Raw genomic sequence first — 21529 nt, forward strand, 5'->3', positions numbered from 1 at the left:
CACCGCTTGCTTCTGAAGTTCTTAGGAAGGGGAAATAGTTATTATTTCTAGTTTTTTTTTTTTTCATCCTGAAGCAAAACAAATCTAAAAGACTTTCGTCCTTCCCTGGGCCTTGCAGTTGGCTATGGTCATTCAGTGGGCTGGAGTGTGAAGTCCCTTGTCTGGCTATGTGCACAAAGAGCAAGTAGAGAGGGAAAGGGTTGCATTTTCAGAGTCCTATATCTGCTTTTCTCCCCAAACTCAGCGAATAAATGCAGGGTGGGAAAGATTAGGAATAATCCCTCCTTTCAGGTAGGGATCACCGTAGTCTACCTGGGATGGCATGCCAACTGGGGACACTGACGTTGTCCCATGGCTGATACCCAAACCTCTCCCTCTCCTCAGCAATTATATGCCTGCATGATCTACAGCCCCCAGTTCTGTGACTCTGATACAGGCTGGGACTCAACCTCCAAGACTCAAAAGTTGCAATGAGCAAGCAAAACCCTGCTATTCCCCCCAAAACACTGCCGGTTAAATGTCATCTGTGTTCTCTTTCTACAAAAGACATTACAAAACCCCCCTCCCCTGCTCCCCATCCCAGAAAACATGCTTGCACACACACACACACCCCCCTATCCGCACACACACACACAGATGCGCCGCATACACACACACATTCACACAGGAAAAACGTCTTGCAAACTCCTGAAGGTGGAAAAAGGCAACTTGCAAATGTGCCTTTGTTTCTGATAAGCTCCCTCCTCCCACCCCCCTCCCATATATGCCCACATTGCCCCTTCCCTCCCCTGTAATTGCCCTGTCCTCCCCGCTTCCCAAATCTTCCAAAATAAATATTCTTTCTATTTGTTGGTTTAAAAGATTCTTTTAGGCTTGTAAGCAAGAGAGAGGGAGAGAGAAAAAGAAAAGAGAAATCTTTTAGCGTGAGAATGAAACCCCACCAACTCATGAATCCATAAAGGAATAAATATGAAGGGGTTACGAGCAGAGACAGAAGAAAGATTTAAAAATATAATAATACTGGGAAGAGAAAGATGAAATTTGGTAGTGAAATGGATGTGAGGATAGCGCATTAGTGAGCACAGTCAAAGATAACCTATCCCACCCACCAGTTTTTGACTCAATTTCTTTAAATCTCCCCCCTTTTTTTTAAACTTTTCTTTTTTGTTGTTTTTTTTTGTTTGTTTGTTTTTCCTGTCTTTTTTCTCTTTTTTTCTTTCTTTTTTGGTTTTTCTTTTTTTGTTTTTGTTTTTGTTTTTACAATGGTTTAAGTCCATTGGCAGGAAACCAAAATTGAGACAAACACATCCCTCCCTGAAACCAAAAGCCCTCCCTTACACCCTTCTCTCCCTCATCCCCCCCCACACTCAGTGGTTCTACATGTGCTGAAAAGAGAAGAGTAAGCTTAGAATAAATCTAATGAATCAAAGGAATAAATGATAATGATAGTAAAGAGTAAAACCCAAACCCAAAAGACCACAACACTCCCGTGTTGTCATTGTCTGAGTGTCTGTCCCTATCTCTTTTGGAGGCTGCAGGCATCAATTTACATAGTACAACCAGTAAACAAGGTTGAAGAATCCAAAGGTGATTGGAAAAATGATTCGTGACCACTTGTCAATGGTGCTGACGTCTGTCAGGTCTGGGATTTTGAGCTTCAGCTTAGATGACCGTCGGCGGAGACGGCAATTGGCACGGTTGCGGGCTGCAGTGTGATGGGTCAGTGGGACGTGGCGGTCTAGGGTTGCGTGGTGACCAAATCCATCCCGAGAGGCCAGCTGCTTGCGGAACTGGATTCCTGAGCCTTCGAAGGACATGACAGAGTTTCGAGAGTCGCCAACACTGCTCATCATGTCCGTGGCCAGCAGCTCGTTGTTCATCTCCAGAGTGCTGAGGAGGATATTACCGTAAGGGTCAACCTAGAACAGGGGGGAGAGAGAGAGAGAGAGAGGTAGCAAGGAAGTCCTGTACATGGTGCACACATGGCCATACCGTCAGACTAAACGGGATGATTTTGAACTCTTTTTGGTGCAGTGGTGCCACTGGTTAGGTTGTCTGTGGGCACTGCACCTGCCCTTTCAAATCTGAAAAGATTGTCCACTAATGCTGGACCTGAAGGATCAGTTACCGGCACTTGCAGCTTGTGAATTGGATAATGTGATTTGGCCAACAGAATAGGACCAAAAGCACAGGGGTACTTTTGGGTACACCTTCCTTTTGCAAAAGGATGGTCTTGTTGAGACTTGGTTCAGGATGATGACTAAATGATCAAGGATGAAAAGAATCCTGATAATCACTGGGAAGGGGGTCTTCCTAGGCATCTGCCTGCAAAGTTTGGAAGACCTATGCATGGCAGACAAGGCAGCTGGAGTTCATCTCTACTGATGAGAAGAAAGGCTACTCCACAGGTTACTGAGGGTTGAATGAACCGTGGAGAGTCTGAATTCTCCTGCCACAATGAAAGAAGGGGACAAACCTGCTCTCTCACCCTCTTCTCCTCATAACGGTGGCGCTCATTGTTGGCCTTGCTGATCCGTTCACTCTGTTTCTTCTGCTGCCGGGGGCCTCGCCCGAAGAATATGTAGTTGACAAAAGCATATTCCAAGAGTGCCAGGAACACGAAGACAAAACAACCCATGAGATAAACATCAATAGCCTTGACGTAAGGGATCTTAGGGAGGGTCTCCCGTAGATGGGTGTTGATGGTGGTCATAGTAAGCACCGTGGTGACCCCTGCAAGGAGAGGGCATGCACTCTGTTATCAAGGAATTGGGGGTTTCCTGTAATGGTACTCTCAGCTTTCTGTCCCTCCTCCCAGGCAGGCTGGACAGCAGGAGTGATGGGAACAGCACAATTGGGAAGGAAACTGTAGTTACTCTGAGACCAGATGTCCGCTATAAATCACTACAGAAAATAAACCAGCATTCAACAGTGGGAGAAAATGTCCAAGCCGAATATCATCAGCATGATAAGGATCAACCACACACTGTTCTCTAAGTCCTTCCTGATCCTTCTTCTTTCCCTCAGAGAGGCAGGAAGAATTCAATTTTGCTCTCAGACTTTCAACCTCTTCTCCTCCTTTTCTTCTACTTTATGAATTCCTCAGGCTTCCCTAGGCACTAGTGAAAGGCTCAGTACTCTTGACATGAATTTATAATCTGCTTTTGTCTTTCCAGTGCCATGAACAGGAGAAAGACAGAAAGGCTTCCCTCTTTGTGGCTTTCTCCTCTATGGTCTGCCTCATAGCCTTCCATCTATATTCTTGACCACATCAATTCCCACCTTCCTTTCATTAGCTTTGTCATGCACTGCTTCAACTATCTTTACATCCACCTCACAGGGCTCTCTGTCTCTATTTTTCAGGTCTGTATGCTGAAGCAAACATCTCTTGATCTCATTGACCACCTTATCTTTTTTCACCCCCTTGGTCTCTGAGAGCATGATGTACCTGCAGTTATTCTCATGGCCTTCTTTCCTTTTCTTAGGCTTTTTCTCAACCTTTCCCTTTCAACCTGTCTCTTCTGCAACCTTCTGCAAGCTCTGAAAAGATGGCACTGAGTTTTCATGTTCCTTTGGGGGCAGTTGCTGTGCCTCTTTAACCTAATCTTATTTTCTCTCTTTTCAACCTCAGCTGTCTTACTCTTCTTACTACCTCAATGATCCCCTTTTCTTCTAGTGTCTCTTCTCCCCATATCCCTGTTGGCAGTTCTCCAGATCATATCCTTTGCCTCCAGCTCTCGCAATCTCCATGACTTCATTTGTTCTCCTGGTTTCAGCTCCCATCTCTACATTGATAGCTTCCATATATCTCTCTGTAAATGCTGGACCTCTCATCACTACCATGTATTTACTGTCATTTCTATAAAGAGTGAAAGAACTGAGAGTTTTTGGTTCAAATAAGAGTAGAGAGAAGGGAGTAATGGCAACCCTTTAAAAATATCCAGAAATTAAGTGCAAAGAAAGGGGGAATAACTAATTCTCCATGTCAATTAATAACAGGACAAAAAGCTGAATGGTTTAAACTGTAAGGGAGACTTAGAACAGAAACAAATATGAGGTTCAGTACAAAGAAGTCAAAATACCCAGAGGAGGCTGTTGAGCCTCCTTTCTGGCAGCTTTTTAAGGACAAGTTAGAGAGGGAGCCATCAGGAATGGCTCAGGGAGAGCTGTTCTAGTCCTGATCATCTACAGGGTTTTTTTTCTGTCTTCTCCTGTGAATCCAGATGTCAGCAGGAATCCAACAGCCATGCATCTCATCTCCACCCTTCTGTCTGTACCGTCACTCTGCCAGCAATGTCCTGTCTTTCTCTCCTCACTGGTAATATTAACGCAAGTGCAACTTACCTTTATAATTTGCAATGTTCTTGTTTCCTCCCTGTTTCTCTGCTTCAGCATCTCCAAATGACCACATTCAAATCCTTTCCCTTTGTACAAATCACCCTTCCTCTGACTCTACCCAAAACTCTGCCTTCTCCTAGAGCTAACTGAAGTCCCCAGACCTTCTCTGTAAGACCCAGCCTCCACCTTTGCTCCACTGCCTTTCTGAGCCTTTTCTCACTGACAGCTGAAATCTTTCTCCCTCTGCCTTTGCCTCTTCTATTTCCTCTGAACTTTCTATAAAGTTGCACAGCCCCATTCTCATATGCCAGTCATCCACCCTTTCTCTTGTTCCTTCTTCAAAATTCTCATCTGCAATCCACCCCCACTTTCCTTCTGTTGCTTAAAAGACCTCATTTTTTTTTCTCCATATAGGAAAACATCCCAGTTTAGGGAAGCATGTGTTTAAGAAGAAACTTAAAGAAGAAACTCAAGGAGAAACACGGACTTTAACTACTGTCCCACATTTCTCTTGCTAATGAAGGTCTTCAGGTACATAATGTGTTCAGTATCGGGCATGAAATATGATGGGAATGTATAATGTTATTTTAATTATTTTTGTCATCTTTCACCATTCATTCACCACCCTTACTGCTCTTCGTTCACCCATTATTTGAATTTATCATCCAACTAACATACTATCAGAATATGTGTTGATTAAGAGGTGCCCAGACTATTTTTTTCTTAAGAAAATGGGTACAAATCAGAGTGAGAAAGCTGCCGTGCTCCTGGCATGTCACAGTATCATATGTCTGAGATGTGACCATTTATGTCTTTGTTAGAGAGTCTTAACTTGCACTCACATAAATTTACAGTGCAGTTTTTACTGATTCCAGTAATATGGGCTAAAGCTTTGGAGGTACTGACTTTTCTAACAAAAAAGTGTCTTTGCAGGCAACATATTCCCAGGTTTGTTCTAAGAAGAAAAGTTTGTCCTTTTGGAGGAAATGACTGACAGATCTGATTTGCTTTCATTGCTGCCTTATCAAAAAAAAAAAAAAAGATATTTTATTTCCCAGAGCTGTTCTAGTTGACTTCTCTCAGAAAACACCTTCTTTAATATATAATGAAGAGGTGCTTACCCAGTGCCACTCGTGCAGCAGAAGCATCATAATTGATCCAGAAGGAAACCCAGGACAGAATGGTGATGAGGATGGATGGCATATAAGTCTGGAGGATGAAGTAACCAATGTTCCTCTTAATCCGGAAACTCAAGGATAAGCGGAGATATGAACCTGTCAATGAGATATTAAAGGGAGATGAGAGGAAAGCAGGACTGTATTTAAGGTAAGAATCCAGGTTAGAAATCACAATTTCATTTGGAAAATGTGCTCAGGGGTCAGTGATAGTGAGGAATCTCTCTTTCCCTCCTATGATTTTGCAGATTCAACAGCTTTAGGGAGAGGCTCTTTAGCATCTGCTCAATTTTCTCAGAATATTAAGAAGTAAAGAAACTCTACCTAAGTGATATCATTATGTCAGACACCATGGGAGAATGTCCGTTCAGTACCTGGATGAAAATTGCCATTATGCTACGTGCCAATAAGATCGAGTCTTACACGGGAGACTTTCACCCTAAATCTGGATGCAGTGAGATGATTTTCCATTGTTTCATGTGCTAGCTTTTCCTCCAAACAGCAATGAAGATCTGGATCACATATTTCCCATGCTGTTCTAAAAACAGGTTATAGTCAGACTGGGCAAATTCATATGCAAATGGAGTGCTTTAAGTTAATCTGCATTTTTTTTTAAGTTCTTGCAATTTTCTTCTAATCTTTTAGCAAACCTAATGAGGACAGTAACAACAATAAATACTTTTACAGTCCTTGCACTGAAGCAGGGTCATTGTAACAGAAGCAAAGCATCACTCTTTTTTTTTTTTTCTATAAAACAAAGTCCAAACCTTTCCTCTTTCCCACCCCTGTCCCTACAACAGCATAGCAGGCTGCCCTGATAGGTTAGTTTAACTGATGTTTGGCAGTTTATCTATTAAGAGAACAACAGGCTTTAATGGTCAAAGGAGCCTAGGTTCTCTCCCCAGTATTTACCTTCTGCATAGCCTGAACAAGGTACTTTACCTCCTCATCTTTGCAGATTCCAGATATTTAGACTGCAAGCTGCAGCAGGGGCCGGGACTGCCTCTCACTGAGGATCTCCAGAACACCAAGTGCAACCGCCCCTTCTCCTGGTGTGCCCCACAGGCACTGTTGTAGCGACAGCACCATCTGCCACTGTCACTGAGAGGCTCTGGCACTGCTTTCATGACAGCTGGAAGATCATCCTATCTCACAGGTGTGTGGCACACTGCTTTGGCAGTGAACTGCATGCCACATCAAAGCAAAGACAGTAACCAAAAATGCTTCTTGTCTTCAAGAAGCAGTTGCAAATCACATGAAGATAATGAAAACACTGAGAACCTTCTGATGAGGTTCTGTTTTGAGCTCAGTGGTGTTTTGCCCAAGAATTTAAATAACTGCAGAAAAAAAGAAAAACATCATCCAGAACTCTCTGAAGATAGGCAGTCAAAAAAAAGGCAAACTTGGTAAGCACAGAAGGCACCTCTTTCCAAAGGAGCCAGGTAAGGAATGAAACCTTAAGTTAGTGCTTCAGTAGCTCAATCAGAGGAGCAAGGAGATTGACTTTGATCAGCACATGTTCCATGGCATTCTTTGGGTACACACTCACCAGTGGTGAAGACCACTTCCCTGCTGACCAGCCTCTGCTCAATTATGGTGAACTGGGGCAGCTCTAGCACCTCCATCCCCGTGACAGCAGAATCGTTTCCTTGCCAGAAGAAGACAATGTCATCAACTGTATAACCATCTGCAGAAAAGTACAAAGAGAGAAGCGAGTTGACAAGCTAGAGCAAATGGCATTTTTTTTAAGGTGACCTGAAAGAGGATCCAAAGGAAAGCCTGTGCCATCAGAAAGCATGTTTAACCCCCTCCCTCCTGCTGATACTTTGGTTCCCAGCTGAGCTTGGCAGTATGGTCCCCATAAGAAGCAAAAAAAAAAAAAAAAAAACCCCAAAACACTTGGTCAGAATTCCCACTTCTAGCTAGGATTCAGGAGAAAAAGTAGTTAAAACGGTCCAACATCTCTTGACTTGTGCTAGGTAATCTCCACAGCTGACATAACAGGGACTTGCACATCACAAATGCACCAGCCCAGCATTTTGCTTTTTAAAAACTGCCGTCCTTTACCAGAAGGGGGAGATCACACAATACTTTTTGATGCAGACTCGGTAAACAGTGCCTCAGTAAACAGTACTAAAAAATCCAAAGAGAAGAATATTTACAACAGCAGTGAAAAAGGAAAATCAGACAGTGAAAAAGGAAATCAGAGCATTGGAGCATCATTCTATTCTAAAAACTCTTGGTCAAAGTGCTGGAAAGTGGTCAGGGTCTCTGAGAGGGGCATCCATTTAGTAAGTGTCATCTGAAAAGAGCATTAATTGGAGAAAAAAAAGAAGGGTGAGTCAGGCTGGCAACAAATGCTTTTCTCTTTCATTTCAGGGTAATGGATTCATTCAGAGGTTAACTACACCAAGGGCTGTTAACTACACCTCTTACTTTAACCCCACACCATGGCTGCCAGGTAACAAGGGATGGACGTGCTGAGGAGCCCAAACACACAGCCCCAGGAGCAGGGCTCACAGATTCTCCAGGTGCTCTCGCCTTAGTGGGAGTGAGGCCCGTAGCAGCAAATGATGCCACCCTGCTCTTGCACTGCAGTGATCACAGCCCTGCCCAGGACCCTGAGGACAAAGATTCATCTCCAACTGAGAATTAACGCAGGTTCTGGCCAGCTAGGTTTTGAAGCACTATGGCTACTTCTGCACAAGTCCAGGGGCTGCCTTTTATTCCGTGCAGAGCGGCACGGGAGCGTCTTTGCATGTACACAGGCACTAAAACAAGGAATGCAGGGGCTGGGTTTCCTTTAGAGCATTTTACCTATGCCCAGAGAGAGCTTTTATGCACAGCCTGCACTGCAGCACAGCAGCCTGCCTAGTGCACAAGCACTCGCAGCAGAGGAGCAGTTGGCCAGCAACTCCTGGCAAGGCTCTCTGCAGGCTTGCGGCCACTAAGGACAGCTGCCACCAAAACCAGCACTGGCGAGGCCAGTGGAACAAAGAGCAGCTCAATGTAGCATGGAGGAGAACTTCCTCTCCCTAGCCTCAGAGGCACAAGGTTCCCCTGATCTGAGCTGAACACATCGCAGTTCCCCAGGGGAGAATGTCCTGAACTGCCACTGACTTGGAAGTTGAGGCTGCTTTGGGCAGGCCCTGGACAGGAGACATCCCAAGCCCCCTTCCAAACTGAATTATCCTATGGCTTCGTCTCCAAACCCATGTCCTGTCTGCACTCTCAGTCATTACTGCACTTATTCACAGGTGCTAAAGAATAATAAGAGTCTTCCAAATGTTAAGTCAGATCTGCTCCTGGTGTAGCGCAGCTAAAGGAGGCCTCCACCTCCTCCCCAAAACTGCCTGCTTGGCTCCACTGCAGTAAATGATAAAACACCCACAGGCATAAACCCACAGAGATCCAGAGTTTCAGGTCAGGAAGGAGCTCGGTCATCTCATCTGTTGCAAGGGTGTCATAGGCTGTCACACTGCCTCTATTACCCCAGTTTTATGCACAGGAACTGGCATTTGTGTCTGGCCGAAGCTGCTCTCAAAGATCAAGTGTGGAAAGCATCAAGAAGCCATGGAGGCCCCCTCTCCTCCTCCTGGCTATTGTTTCCAGCAGCTTAAACACTCACAGATAAAAATGCTGTGTGCAATTTTATATTTGAATTTATCTGACTCAGACTTTCAGACACTACTGGTTGTTCTGCATTTTTCTGTTCGGTTATTAAGTCCTTTCCACCCAGCATTCGCCCTCTGTAGAGGTGCATGCAGCCTGTAAACAAGTCACCTCTCCATCTCCCTTGCAGTAAACAAACCAGATTGAGCTATTTAGGTTTCTTACTGCAAAACATCTGCTCTAGCCCTTGAACCACTTTTCAGCATCTTTTTTTTTCAACCTCTTCTGATTTCTCAACTTCCTTTCTAAATTATGGAGACCAGAATTAGACATGGTCCCTTTCCCAGTCTCACCAGCAACATACACAGAGGCCAATCGATTCCCGTCTCTGACTCACTGCTCCCCTGGTTTATATAACCCAGGCTCACTCCAGCCTTTTTTGCCAGAGCTCTGCTACGAGACCTCCAGCAGTGGTTCTCAGCCACTGCGATCCCTTGATCTTTTTACCCCGTGAATACTCCTCCAAATACGGTCCCTCAGTCTGGCCTGTGTTCCCACACCCAGACACAGGGCTCTGCATTTAGCTGCATTCAAATGTATTCTGGATGCATTCAAATTTGGATGTATTCAAATGTGCAGCGAGCAAGCTACGCAGACTGCTATCTTCATCATCCACAAATTTAACAGCAGTGACTTTAATTTTACTTCCTGATCAGCAGTGAAAATGTCAAATTACAGTAACTAATTTTAGCAGATGTCTTGGTTAACTAGTTCCTACTCCATATATTCTGTGACCTGACGATCTCAGGTACTGATCTGTTCCTTTTTTTTTTTTGATCATAGCATTATGCAATATGAAATCAAACATGTTTTTCAGGAAACTACTTTTTAAAGTCATTCTAAAGGGAAAGATTGTTCATTCTAAAAATAAATACTTCTCTTTGATTTTCAGCTTTTAAAAGAGAAGCAAATTTCCATTTCACTTTTTAAAAGTAAAGGAATGTTCAAAAAGACAAGTCATTTCAAATTTATATGCCATAAAGTATTGATATAACATTTTGAAATGTCAGATTAACAGCCTGCTTGTTGCCCAACTCAGGGCACTTTTGCTGGGCACTGGCACACGGTCATGCAGGGGTGTAGGTGGAAAGGGCTGCTTTTCAGGACAGGGGGAATCCTGTCTGATCAAAAGATCATTGATAGGTAAACCCTCTTTGGCAATGTAGGTTATGTTCTGCTACTCCCTTCCGGCATCATTCTTTGGCACATCTGGCCATACTGTTGGCTACTGTCCATTTTGCCACAGGTATTTTGCAGATTTTGGGGCCAGGGAGGCAAAAGGAAGGCAGCGGTGCCACAGGTAGCGATGGGATGAGGCAGGACACCCAGAACATCAGGGAGATGACCCACATGGCTCAGGAAGGATTGCTGTACTGCCTTGGGAAAGGGGACTGGCCCAGCTCTGTGCTGGTCTGCCAGCGAGGATGGGCTGAGCTGGGCACAAAAGCAGGTCCCACAGCCACAGTCCACACAGGAGCCCTCCACATTTGCCACTAGTTGCTGCAGAGAAGGAGACCCTGCTGCTCACAGTTACTTTGCAAATTCATCACACCAGCACCATTAAAAAGTTATTTTGGTGGATGTTTTCTCTTGCTTTTTTAAGCAAGACATGCACAGGACTATTGTTCCAACGCTGCGTGGACATGGGAACAAATAACACGGAGCCCTGTGGTTTCAAAGGTGCCAAGCATGTAAAGAGACAAAAGCTTGGCGGAAATAAATGGTGCATCTCTTCATCTCTGCGTGGATCTTAGAACGATCGTAAGGAAATGTTGCTTCGGCTAACAAATTGGCTTGACATGTCCCATTAAGAACAAAATCGCAACATGGGGAACTGTGGGTAATTCTCTGCCTTCTGTTTTCTCGGTTGTATGGTAAACTATTCTCAAAATACTAAAAAGTGCCAGCAATGACATGTCATTAGTGCCTCCAGCAGGACCTAATTTACATTCCATTCCCCACCACGGCAAGCACTGCCATCGCGGCGCATCCCGAGCAACCCGAAAGCGGGGGCTCCCGGGCACAGGCAGGGCTGCGAAGGCAGCAGAGAGCTTTCTGACGACGGATGCCGTGGGACTTCTTTTATGAAAAAAGCAATTCTCTGATAATCATCGCTGAAGCTGCATCATCATTACTGAGAGATCTGCTGTTCTGGACCGCTCCTGTGGGGATACTGTGGTGCATTTTTATGAGGGAGAGCTGGACTTCCTTCACCACTGTGGTCGGGCAAGTCTTTTTATAGGAGCCAAAGAAATTTCAGGTGGAAAAGGGCCTCAGGAGGTCTCCTGTCCCACCTCCTGCTCAGAGCAGGGTGGCTGCGAAGGTCAGGCCAGGATACCCAAGGCCTCCTTGGTGCCAGAAGAGGCTCCTACAGCTTTCTTGAGGGCAAGGAGCATTTTAGTGCCCAAACCACCATAGGACCTCAGTTTCCTTGGCTTTTTGCCCACAAGGCTCTCTCAAGGGGGAGCTTGGAAGAAGGGGCCTGGTCCTGCTCATGGGCTGTGATGTGGCCGCAGCCGCTCTCAGCAGGGACTCATGGGGCTTGGTGGACACCCTGAGGGCAGGGGGCCTGCAGTGCCCTGGGGAGGAGGCCGGGGAGCGGCACATGGGGTGATAGGGAGCGGGCTGCAAGGTGTACGCACAACTCTCGATCTCCAGTGTGCAGTTCTGCTGGTCCAAGGGGTACCTCCTCAGGTCCATCATGCAGGCGGCCGTGGTGGTGATCCTGAAAGGGGAAAAGCATACAGATATCAGAAAAGAAGGGGAGAAAAGTGGGGGGGAAAAAAAAACACGGAAGGAAGGGTGGACGCAAAAGGCAGCATTTGGGGCTGTGGTTTCCTTGGCAACCAGGGAGAGCCGTGGCGGGAGGAGGGAGGTGTGCGGGCCGGGGGGCTGGATGCGCCTCACCCGCAGCTGCATAACTTAAATCTTCCGTGACTCATGGCAGCAAGGCAGCATCTCTATTAGCGAGGTGAGGCAGGGAAGGGTGTGGGTTCCTCCTCTGTCTCTCCATGAGGGAGACAAAGGAAGTGGGAGTAGGCAGAGCTATGGACAGGGGTGAGGAGGAGAGACATTTCTATTTGTACGAGACACAGAGGACACATGTCTACAGAGCTGCAAATGGGTCGACTAAATTGCTCTGCAATGAGGTGCGCAGAGGAATAATTTATCATGGCATCTCCCCCCTTGCCTCCCCAGCCACCCTGCAGACCCAAAGGCAGGCCCCTATCCCTACCCCTCACCCCCATATCGATCCTGCAGCCAGCGATCGGGGGCGCCCGGAGCCCACCAGAGTGGCCCTCCCTTCCCCACGATGCGCAGCGCTCCTGCTCCGCTGGCGCTTGGCTCTGTGAACAGATTCACTCTTGCACAAGTGATTTCATGTTCCAGACGTGCCTAAGATTGGTGTGCTCCCCTCTCCTCCCCGCCAAAAATACAGAGATGGAGAAGGGGGTCCACATGGCTTCGGCCGTGGCCTCGTTGCACACAGGGAGGGCAGAGCCACGTGGTGCCCTCAGCACGCTTTTGCAAGGGCGAGGGGTACAAAATTGGTGCAAAAATTTTGCACGTGCCAATGGCTGCAACAGCAAGGAGGATTTGTGCGAGTGCGCATTACACACTGCACACAAAGGAGCATCATCCTACATGGAGAAAGTGGTACGAAGCAGCGATGGAGCAAATCAGCAGTTAACTTACCAGCATGGCCACACTGCCCTAGAGTTAAGAGCCTGCCCCTCTTTCTCAAATATACTGCTGCCCTCACCCTTCAATGCAGTCTCTTTCCTATGCAATGTATGTGTGCGTAGCACTGAAAAGAGGGGAGAGACTGGTGCATTCCCCCCTCTTTTTTCAATTAACCATCTGGAAGGCATTAATCAAGCTACACATTTTTCTACTATGTAGGCATAACCAGTGAACTGTTAACGAGAAAGCTTTGTTATCTTCTGAGCCCTGTGGCCTGGCAGAGAGGCAGAGAGTGCGGAATAAAGAAAGGCAAGAAAGAGAGGAGAGAATGAGATGGCGAACGAGCAAAAAAAAAGGAGAAAGAAAAAAAAAAGCCAGGGGAATCAATGAAGGAGAAAAAGACAGACCAGAAAAGGGGGGAGGTCAAACTGGACAGAAAATCGGAAGGGATGGGAGAGGAGTAGGAAAGATAAGCACCCATCCAGAACTGGGGTACACAGGGGAAGGGGGACGGGGCGAGGCGGCGAGGAGAGCGCGCTGCTGAGCAGCAGCTGCCTCTTTAAGAAATCTCGTGTGCTAAATTTATCTCTCTGCTGTCTGTGAAGACTGTTTGTAGGAGATGAAGCCTTGAGGAGAGCCTTTGCCACTGCCTGCCGTGCTATAAATAGCGCCGAAGAGACGGAGGGAATTTATATATATCCTCACTGGGTCTAGATACAACATTGCTACTGCCCTCTCTCCGAGCAGGGGGCCTAAGCGAGCTCTTAACCCTTTTATCTGTGATGCAGCCAGGGTGTAGGAGAAAGCACAGAGGGGAGAAGGAAAACAGTATGGGAACCACTTAAAAATTATCACTGTAGCTTTGGGATTGCAAGTATTGGTTTTACAGCCTCCGAACTTGGCATTTCTGGGAGGGCTGCTTGAAACACAATACATCTCCCACCCTCATCCTCCTGGACAGGTGTTGCTGGGTGCAGGACGCCATGGCGGAGGAGCAGATGTGAAGATACACCTGAAGGTAGCTACACCTTGACAGGATGGTCCAGAGTGGCAGGTGCAGGGTCCATTGTGGCCAGCTGCTGCGACCAAAGAGTCACGAACAGGTATGACTCATTCCCCCTGTACCGCACACAGCATATACTGTATATATTACACTGCACCCATGGGAAATAGCAGCTACAAATGCATTCTCCTATTTTCCCTAAAGTGCAAGATGCAAAAATGTATTAAATGAAAATTTTCCACCCCATTTGTGGGACCCTGTGGGCTAAAACCTTTCCATAGCGTCTGTCCCAAGATTGCTGCCTGGCTGGCTAACTTTGCCACACAAAGGGCATTTAGAGGAAGCCTTTTCTGGCATGGGAGGGCTCCTCTAGGCTCTCAGCAGGATTTGCTTATCACCTGCAGTGTCTGTTGGAAATGCAGAGCACGACACAGTGAGCTATGGTGACCACACTCCATGCGCCAAATCCTGCTCACACTAGCAGCTAGCATAAATCCAGAGCCACTCCACTGATTTTTGCAAGATCACACCAATATACATCAGCAGAGATTTACATCAGAGCAGAATTTAGCCCTGTTGATTCAAAGCAAAGAGAAACTAGAGACAGAAGATTGGAAAAGAACAGCTTAAGATGGCATCAACCCCAGGGAATCAGATAACCTCTCTCTATGTTTAAGTATGGGCATATCTACATTGCATCCTTCAGAGACCTCCCAGCTGGCTCCAGGTCCAGAACTTCTGGTGATCTTACTGCAGCATTGCTGTGCAAACGAGAATTGGGAATATCTACTTGCATGTTTTATTCCAGAGCCTGGGCTAGCACAATTGCACACTGCTGTCACCTGCTTCTCCGGAGCCATTTTTCTGCGTTGCCATAGCCCACAGAGCAGGCCTGCCTAGCAAGCCCTGGGGAGCAGCAGCATGGGAACCACCTGGATCTGGAGCTCTCATGGAGCTGGAGTGTCATAAGATGTGAGGGACAATTGGCCTGGGAGGCTGGGTTCAGCTCACATCCTGCCTCTCGGCTTCCTAAACCTTAATAAAGCAGTCCTTCCTGGGTTAAAGCCGATGGTATCCCAATGAGGAAGGGTATTTTTAATTCCTCAGGTTTCAGAAACGTCTTAGACAGCAAATGTCCTTTGCCATCCCCTGCTCGGGGTCTACAGGTGACCACAGCATCACAACGCCACTCCCACTACCCCAAGGCAGGCCTGGCTTTTGCTGCTTCATGTAGCACCCAGCATCTTCAGTGAAGCCCGCAGCCTGGCCATAACCTCACCACCCACTTGCCCCTAAAACACAGGATGTTTGTGCTCTAGAGGGGCCAACAAGAATTCTTTTTCTAGCTCCTTTGGTGACTGCGTAATATGGACTCATGGGACCCAGCAAAAAGCTGAGAAGTTCTGTTCACTTCTTACAGCTAAAAGAGGACTAGAGCCAGAGTAGGGCACACCAGTGCACGTGCCAATTTATGCCCCATCCAGAAGGTCACTGGACTGATCTCTACCTAATGCTTTGATGGCTATAAATATATTACCTTGATATGCTCTGAGTTGTTGCATAAAAAGATGTGTTCAGTTGACACACAAGACAAATTGTGCACGGGGAGGACTGACTGGATAGATGTATGAGGCAGCGGCTGCACAGTCAGGGACCACGGGGTGGCAAACGTATTTAAGGGCTGATAGGAGAGTAAGAGGTGGAAAAATGGGGAAAGGAAGAAAGAGTGATGACAGAGCATTGACAGAGGAGACAGGAGTAAAGAAGAGAGACAGGAGAGTGCACAGGAAAGGACAGGAGGCCACTGGGGTAACAGAGCAGAGGAGAGAAGAGGCATGAGGACAACTAAGGGGAGAGGAGCTGGGTAAAGGTGACTGGGAGAAAAAAAAGAGATTAAAAGACAGAAAGCAAGGAGTGCTGCTGTGAGAAAGGAGATGAAGAGACAGAAGAAACCATGCCCCTGCAAACAGTTTCAGACAGAGCACACTGCCTCCAGGAGGAGAGAAAAGGAGAGAAAGAAGCACAGGAGGGCTGGGCAGACACCAGGGAAGGATGTCATGGTCCCTGTGACATTACAAATGGGCACTGGAACCTGGCCAGACTCTGTCTTCTCCTTTCTTCTCCTTTTCTCTTGCTTTTATATCATCTCTATCCCCTTCCATATTTGTGAGTGTGGAATTTCATCGACTTGATGGAGATTCACAGAGACACTGCCCAACAGAGGCTCGCCTGCTTTCTGCAGCACGCTCTCAATGAATCAGCCTGCTCCCCCAGCCTCCTGCTGGCTGCTGAGCCTGGCCACCACCACCTTCTTCTCCTACCAACTCCTCTTTACTCCCTCAATCTCTATCCCCTTCTTAAGGATTCAGAACAAGCCCCTTGACAGGTCACAACCCTTATACCTCCCTTCCCTCAAAAAGGACTTATTCATGCTTTTGCCCTAATTACTTCTCCTGGGTTGTCTCTGCCTTTTTCCTCTGGCACTGCTGGCAAGGGGGTGCAGTTCTTCTAGGGGGAGACAGGGCTATGGAGAAACCACCATGCATCTTGAAAAAAGCCAGCCCTCAAACAAAAAACACCATCAAAAGTAAAATTCAGTCAAGCGATATCAAGCAGTTCTACTAGGTTGGGAGCTAATGAACATCCCTCTATTTCATCAGCACTCAGAGGACCTGAGCAGAAGTACAAGGTATCCTGAATAGCTCACTGTGGAGAGTATCCTTCAACCCAAGCAATAGACAGGCAATATTTCCAGAAAAGCAGCCACTGAGCTCTAAATCACACAACAAGGGTGCCGGGCCCCAGCTTCTTACAGCAAGGAAGGAATGCCCACCGGAAGCCTGTGTTGCAAAGGGACAATGTAACCTCACCCCCCTATTTCACCACCAGCATCTGTGGGCTGAGCCAGGCAGTGGGATGAGACTGGTCCACCACATCAGTAGCTCAAACAGAAGTGCTCAAACGTCTGCACAGTAGTCCAACACAAATATTTCAGTTCCTCACAGATACGCATATCATGAGCCATTTCATTCCCTCTCTGATTTTCTTCATTGCTGTTTACTTATTAATGGCTTCCTCTGCCTTATTTAGGATGATTATATAAGGTAGCAGACACAGAGCAGCATAGAGTTCAGATCTGCTACTAAAACTTGCCGTGGTTGAATCTCTCCTTTCCATCTTCCTTTTTATCCTGCCGCTTACCTACTTCAGCATCTTTCTCAGTTGAATCTGACTCTAAACTTCTACTGTGAAGGCCCTCAGCCACCCATTTCACCGTCCAGGAGAAACAAACTTGTCAGAAACAAATGTAAAGGGAAAAAATCGCTTCCCCAAAATACCATCTAATTTTAAAAATAGCAGGACCAGGCTCTCCAAGAGGACTGAGGTGGGAGATAGGGGAAGTTATGTATCTTGGAGGGATTTCTAAAGCAAGTGTGGACCCTTTCCACACTTTCCATTAAGCGGGAGTGATCCCACAAGTGTGGTCCCTTTCCCTTAAGCTGATCCTTAGAGAAAGTCAAAACTGCTGTTTTAATGACAAGGGAGGGGAGAGAAAATCATCTTACCCTATACATTCTGAAATTTTCTTGTAAAAACATGATGGTAGGTGTCACCTTCTGACTGGCATCAAACACAAACTTTGAAGGGCCCAGAGGGATTTGTAAACCCTTGGTGATTTACGCCATTCTTTTAACATGATCTGATCTTTGCAAACTCCTGGAGGTCATTTTAGAACCAAAAGCAAGGGAAAGACATGGAGTATTTTTCCTCGAGTCCATTCACCTATAGTTAATTCCATAAGCCCTGGCACAATCCTGCTAAGGTCACTCCATTTCCAAAAACATCAGTGCTTGCACAGGCATCCTTTGATAAGTAGCTGTACACATCGCACTTGAATTAGATGAGGGAGGAAAAAAACCCAAAAGTTCTTCCAGACCAGTACACAGGGCACCAATCACCTCAATCAAACAGTTCTTTGCCCTGTGAGAGTCCAAAGGAGAAGTGCTGTTGCTGCAAAGTTTGCTTTTTTGCCTCTTTATATTGACAGTGCTGTGTCTGGCAAGCTGCTAACAGGAGTGGGGGACAAGAAATATCCAGGTGGAATATGCTTAGCAAGAGGTCTATCTGCTGTGGTTACTTCAGAGAACAGTGACCTGCACCTAATGGAGCAGAAGGTCCCTTCCTTCTACAGCATGAGGCTGGGATGAAGTTTAATTAATAGGACAGTAACCCATGATTGAAATCTCAGAGATTTCTTAAGAATAGACAGGGTCTAGTGATGCACTCAGACTGACAGCTGGAATAGGAGAGCAAAGAGGAAGGAAGCAGGAGGCATTTACAGAGCCGCTAGGGCAAACCAGGGGTATCGGCCATGCAATCTCTTCAAGTGGCTTATGAGGAGACAGTGGTGATCGCTTCTACATGTGCCTTGACCTCTATCTTGCTGCTAACCAGGTATGGGAGATGTGTCACAGGCAGCAAGTTGAGGCAGGCACTGGAATGGCTTGCCTGTTTTTTTCAACATTCAGTGTTGAGGAACAGCTCTGTCTCAGTTCTAGCTAGCTCCAATTTCTTCCCCAACTTCAAAGATAGAATTCTGAAACTTCATATTTGTCTCAAACTTTCTTTCTTAAGCTTCTTTCTATTTCTTCCAGCTAAGCACTTCATCCCAACCATGGGGTCCAAAATACATATAGGGATCTGTCCCTAACCTCAAGTAGAGAACCAAGCTTCGGATTAAATCCATTTCCTAATCAACCCTTCTCCCAACCCCACTCCTGTCCCTCTGCATCTTTCCACTCAGTCACTGATCCATAGTAGATCTCCATAGAGACAACTGTACAAATCTGCAAGATCTGTACCGAGGGGCCAACTGGATGGACACAAACCTACTTCTCCCAGGTTGCCAAAGGAGCAGTTTCTGTTGTGCAACCTGCTAAGGGGGAGCAAGGCCAGATCGCCTTCCTCTTTTCCAGAGAAGCTTCTCTCACGAGAGCTAACGGGAGCGCTCAAGCTGCTGCCTCACCCAGGAGATGATCCCTCCCGTGCGCGGGTCAGCAGGACCTTGCTGGAGACTGGGACTGGCTTCCCTGGGAAGCAGCTGAGCGATGGGAACTCGCTTCCGAAAGGCAGAAACCAGGTGCTGCCAAAGCAGATCCACTTAGCTTTCCTCATTTTTAAAATGTAAATTTTTAGTTGTCGGAAGTATAACAACTCACTTTCCCCCTTACTTCCAGCAGTGAACATTTACGCTGATGAGGATGACAGGGGTTGGCTTTCCCAGGAGAGCACTCATCGGTCTGAGTGCCCTGCTTTGCCTCAGCACCTTTGCATGCATCCAAATTGCACTGCTACTGCCTACTCCCTGAAGCACACCTCGTTGCAGTGACTATCACGGGCACAAAAAAAGCAAAACTCGCACTCACACCCCCACCACCTTCGCAGGAGATCCCTTATTCTCTCTGCACAGGAGAGAATTTCTCTCCGTCATCAAATTCCTCTGCAGTTTTTCAGCTGCTCAGTTTACACTGCCTGGGCTCCTTGCCAGCCCAGGCATCGCATCTCACTTGCCGTCCACTCAGCTTCGCGCCTGCTTTCCAGCAGCCCGGCCCCTCCGCATCCCTGCGGGCTGCAGGATGCACTTGGAGCGCCTCAAAGCACCTGTTTTGCTGGAATTCAGTTTTGTCCCTAAGTAGAATTAAATCAAATAGCTTCAAGAGTGCCCTGAGGGATGTTTTTAAGCTCATTTCACAATGTGGCTTCAGATCAACCATATGAAGATTTCAGCTTTGTTACAGATTTTCTATTTTTAGGTCTTTGAAAACAGATAGTGAAATATCAATGACATTAGCATATGACAATGGTCCACTTGTTTCACCACCATACGAAGGCAACATGGTCTAGAAAAGGAAATAATCTCAGTCCATACTATATTCTAGGTGCCTTTAATGACTTCAAATGTGAAGACTAAGAATGCAAAGCTTTTTGAATGCTACAGCCAGGGTGGGCTAGACAGTCTCTGCAGGTCCAGAGAAAGCCTTTGATGAGTCTGTATGATACTCAAACGTCAGCAGTGGTAGTACAGGCATCCTGAAATAGTGAGGGAAGTAATGACAAAAAAATGAAGAATTCTCTGCATAAAATTAGGACAGAAATGTCAACATTTTCAGAAACATTTTTTTTAAGTGAAATATTCTTTTTTTTTCTGTTTAAAATTTGATGAAACCATTGTCATTTCTGACAAAAAAAAAAACACTAGGAGTGGAAAATACATTAAATTCAGCTGGTTCTAGCTGGCCTTTCCTCACCATTTTACCTGCCCAGCTCCAGTGCCCTAACAACTGAAAACCCTGCCTTTCTGGGTCGCTGCTGCAAGCCTCCCTTCATACTGCGGGCTTTCTATATTGCTTTAGCACCTCCATGCTGCGTGCCACAGGTGACACTTCCCTGTGTTTGAGGGGCACTTTTAATTCCAGAGACGTGTTTGCGGGCTCGACAAGCTCAGACACCATTGTGCCAGGTTATGCTTCCCTCAAGCCCTGGTCGCTCAGACGGATTCGTAACCTCCCATCACAGCCTATGCATCCTTCATGTTCACGCAGATAAGGGCACCTTCTTGGCTGTATCTGGACTCGAAGCCCCCATTTTTCCTTCTGGGATTCATGCCGTCTGCTAGCTTGCAAAGGAAGAAGCTAGGAAATTCCAGTCCCAACTCCCATGCATGCAGCAGCCCCAGGACTGCCTCCCCCGATTCAGTCCATTGCTGTTTATGCATCCCTTTTGTTGGAGACTTGGCAGCCAGCTTTTAATCCAAGCCCAGTGTGAATTAATTTGGGAGTAAGCTTTTGTATCGCATGCTTTCCTAAGATGAGGTTATATTACATCTGCTGCACTCCCTTCATCCACTTATTTGCTAATTCTATCAAAAACGAGCATATGCTTCTTCAACACAGAACCGTCACACTGGAGCAAAGTGGGGGAATAAGGGGCTTCATTTACTCATGAAAACAAGTTATCTGAAGCTTGATCTTGTCTCACTGAAGAAACAAAAATACCTGTCGACACCTGTGTGAGCTAGCTTGGACCTTGGGGTCTGATTCAGGCTTTGGGGCTGATCCTGCAGGTTGCTGGATCAGTGCTCAGAGCCGGAGCCTGCCGGGGTGTCATCCTCTCAGGTCTCTGACATCAGAGACTGCTTGAAAGAAAAGGGACTGTTGTGCCACAAATAGCATCATTGAGTCACTTTGCTACGGGAGCAGCTCAAAGGAAAGGGAAGCGACTAGCAAGAAGGTAGCAGGAGGAGCAGAGCTGTGGTATCTTGCTTGCGGAAAAGCAAACAAGCAAACAAACAAGGAGGAGCAGAAATTGCCTCCTTTGGGCTTTTTCTATAAGGACAGCTCCGTTTTAAGAATCCTTCCAGAGGACACTAGAGAAGCCAACAAGAGCAGGCTTGAAAATACAGGGAGGATCTGCATTTTTCCTCCTTTTTGCGAGGCAAGCATAGGTACAATTTTACGGTGATAAAGGGTACACAGGTGAATGTGATCACTGTTTTCTTGCCTTCTTACACCTGCTGTGCATGTGTCTATATATTCTTGAATATATCAATTATTTGCACCTGCAAAACTGCTCCTAGGACTCCTATTGTCAGCAAAAT

The 21529-nt window shown here is 46.4% G+C and overlaps 1 protein-coding gene across 2 annotated transcripts in view; it reads right to left on the reverse strand.

Annotated features, from left to right (window-relative positions):
- Window positions 1–908: 908 nt before the first annotated feature.
- The window catches only part of LOC104569789 (gamma-aminobutyric acid type A receptor subunit theta), a 69625-nt gene continuing 49004 nt past the window's right edge, over window positions 909–21529 (reverse strand). Inside the window, exons 5-9 of one of the 2 annotated variants that reach the window (XM_010216788.2) lie at window positions 11828–11910; window positions 7063–7200; window positions 5460–5612; window positions 2489–2733; window positions 909–1919 (exon numbers count right to left, since the gene is read on the reverse strand). In XM_010216788.2, coding sequence (XP_010215090.1) covers window positions 1542–1919; window positions 2489–2733; window positions 5460–5612; window positions 7063–7200; window positions 11828–11910 — 997 coding nt within the window. In that variant the 3' untranslated portion in view covers window positions 909–1541. Of the gene's footprint in view, window positions 1920–2476; window positions 2734–5459; window positions 5613–7062; window positions 7201–11827; window positions 11911–21529 lie in introns of both variants that reach the window. The other variant, XM_010216787.2, reaches the window with a different exon arrangement.

This window comes from Tinamus guttatus, unplaced genomic scaffold (assembly GCF_059628265.1).
Source record: "Tinamus guttatus ecotype Peru unplaced genomic scaffold, ASM5962826v1 Tinamus_guttatus_pri_ptg000287l, whole genome shotgun sequence".
NCBI classification, from domain to species: Eukaryota; Metazoa; Chordata; class Aves; order Tinamiformes; family Tinamidae; genus Tinamus; species Tinamus guttatus.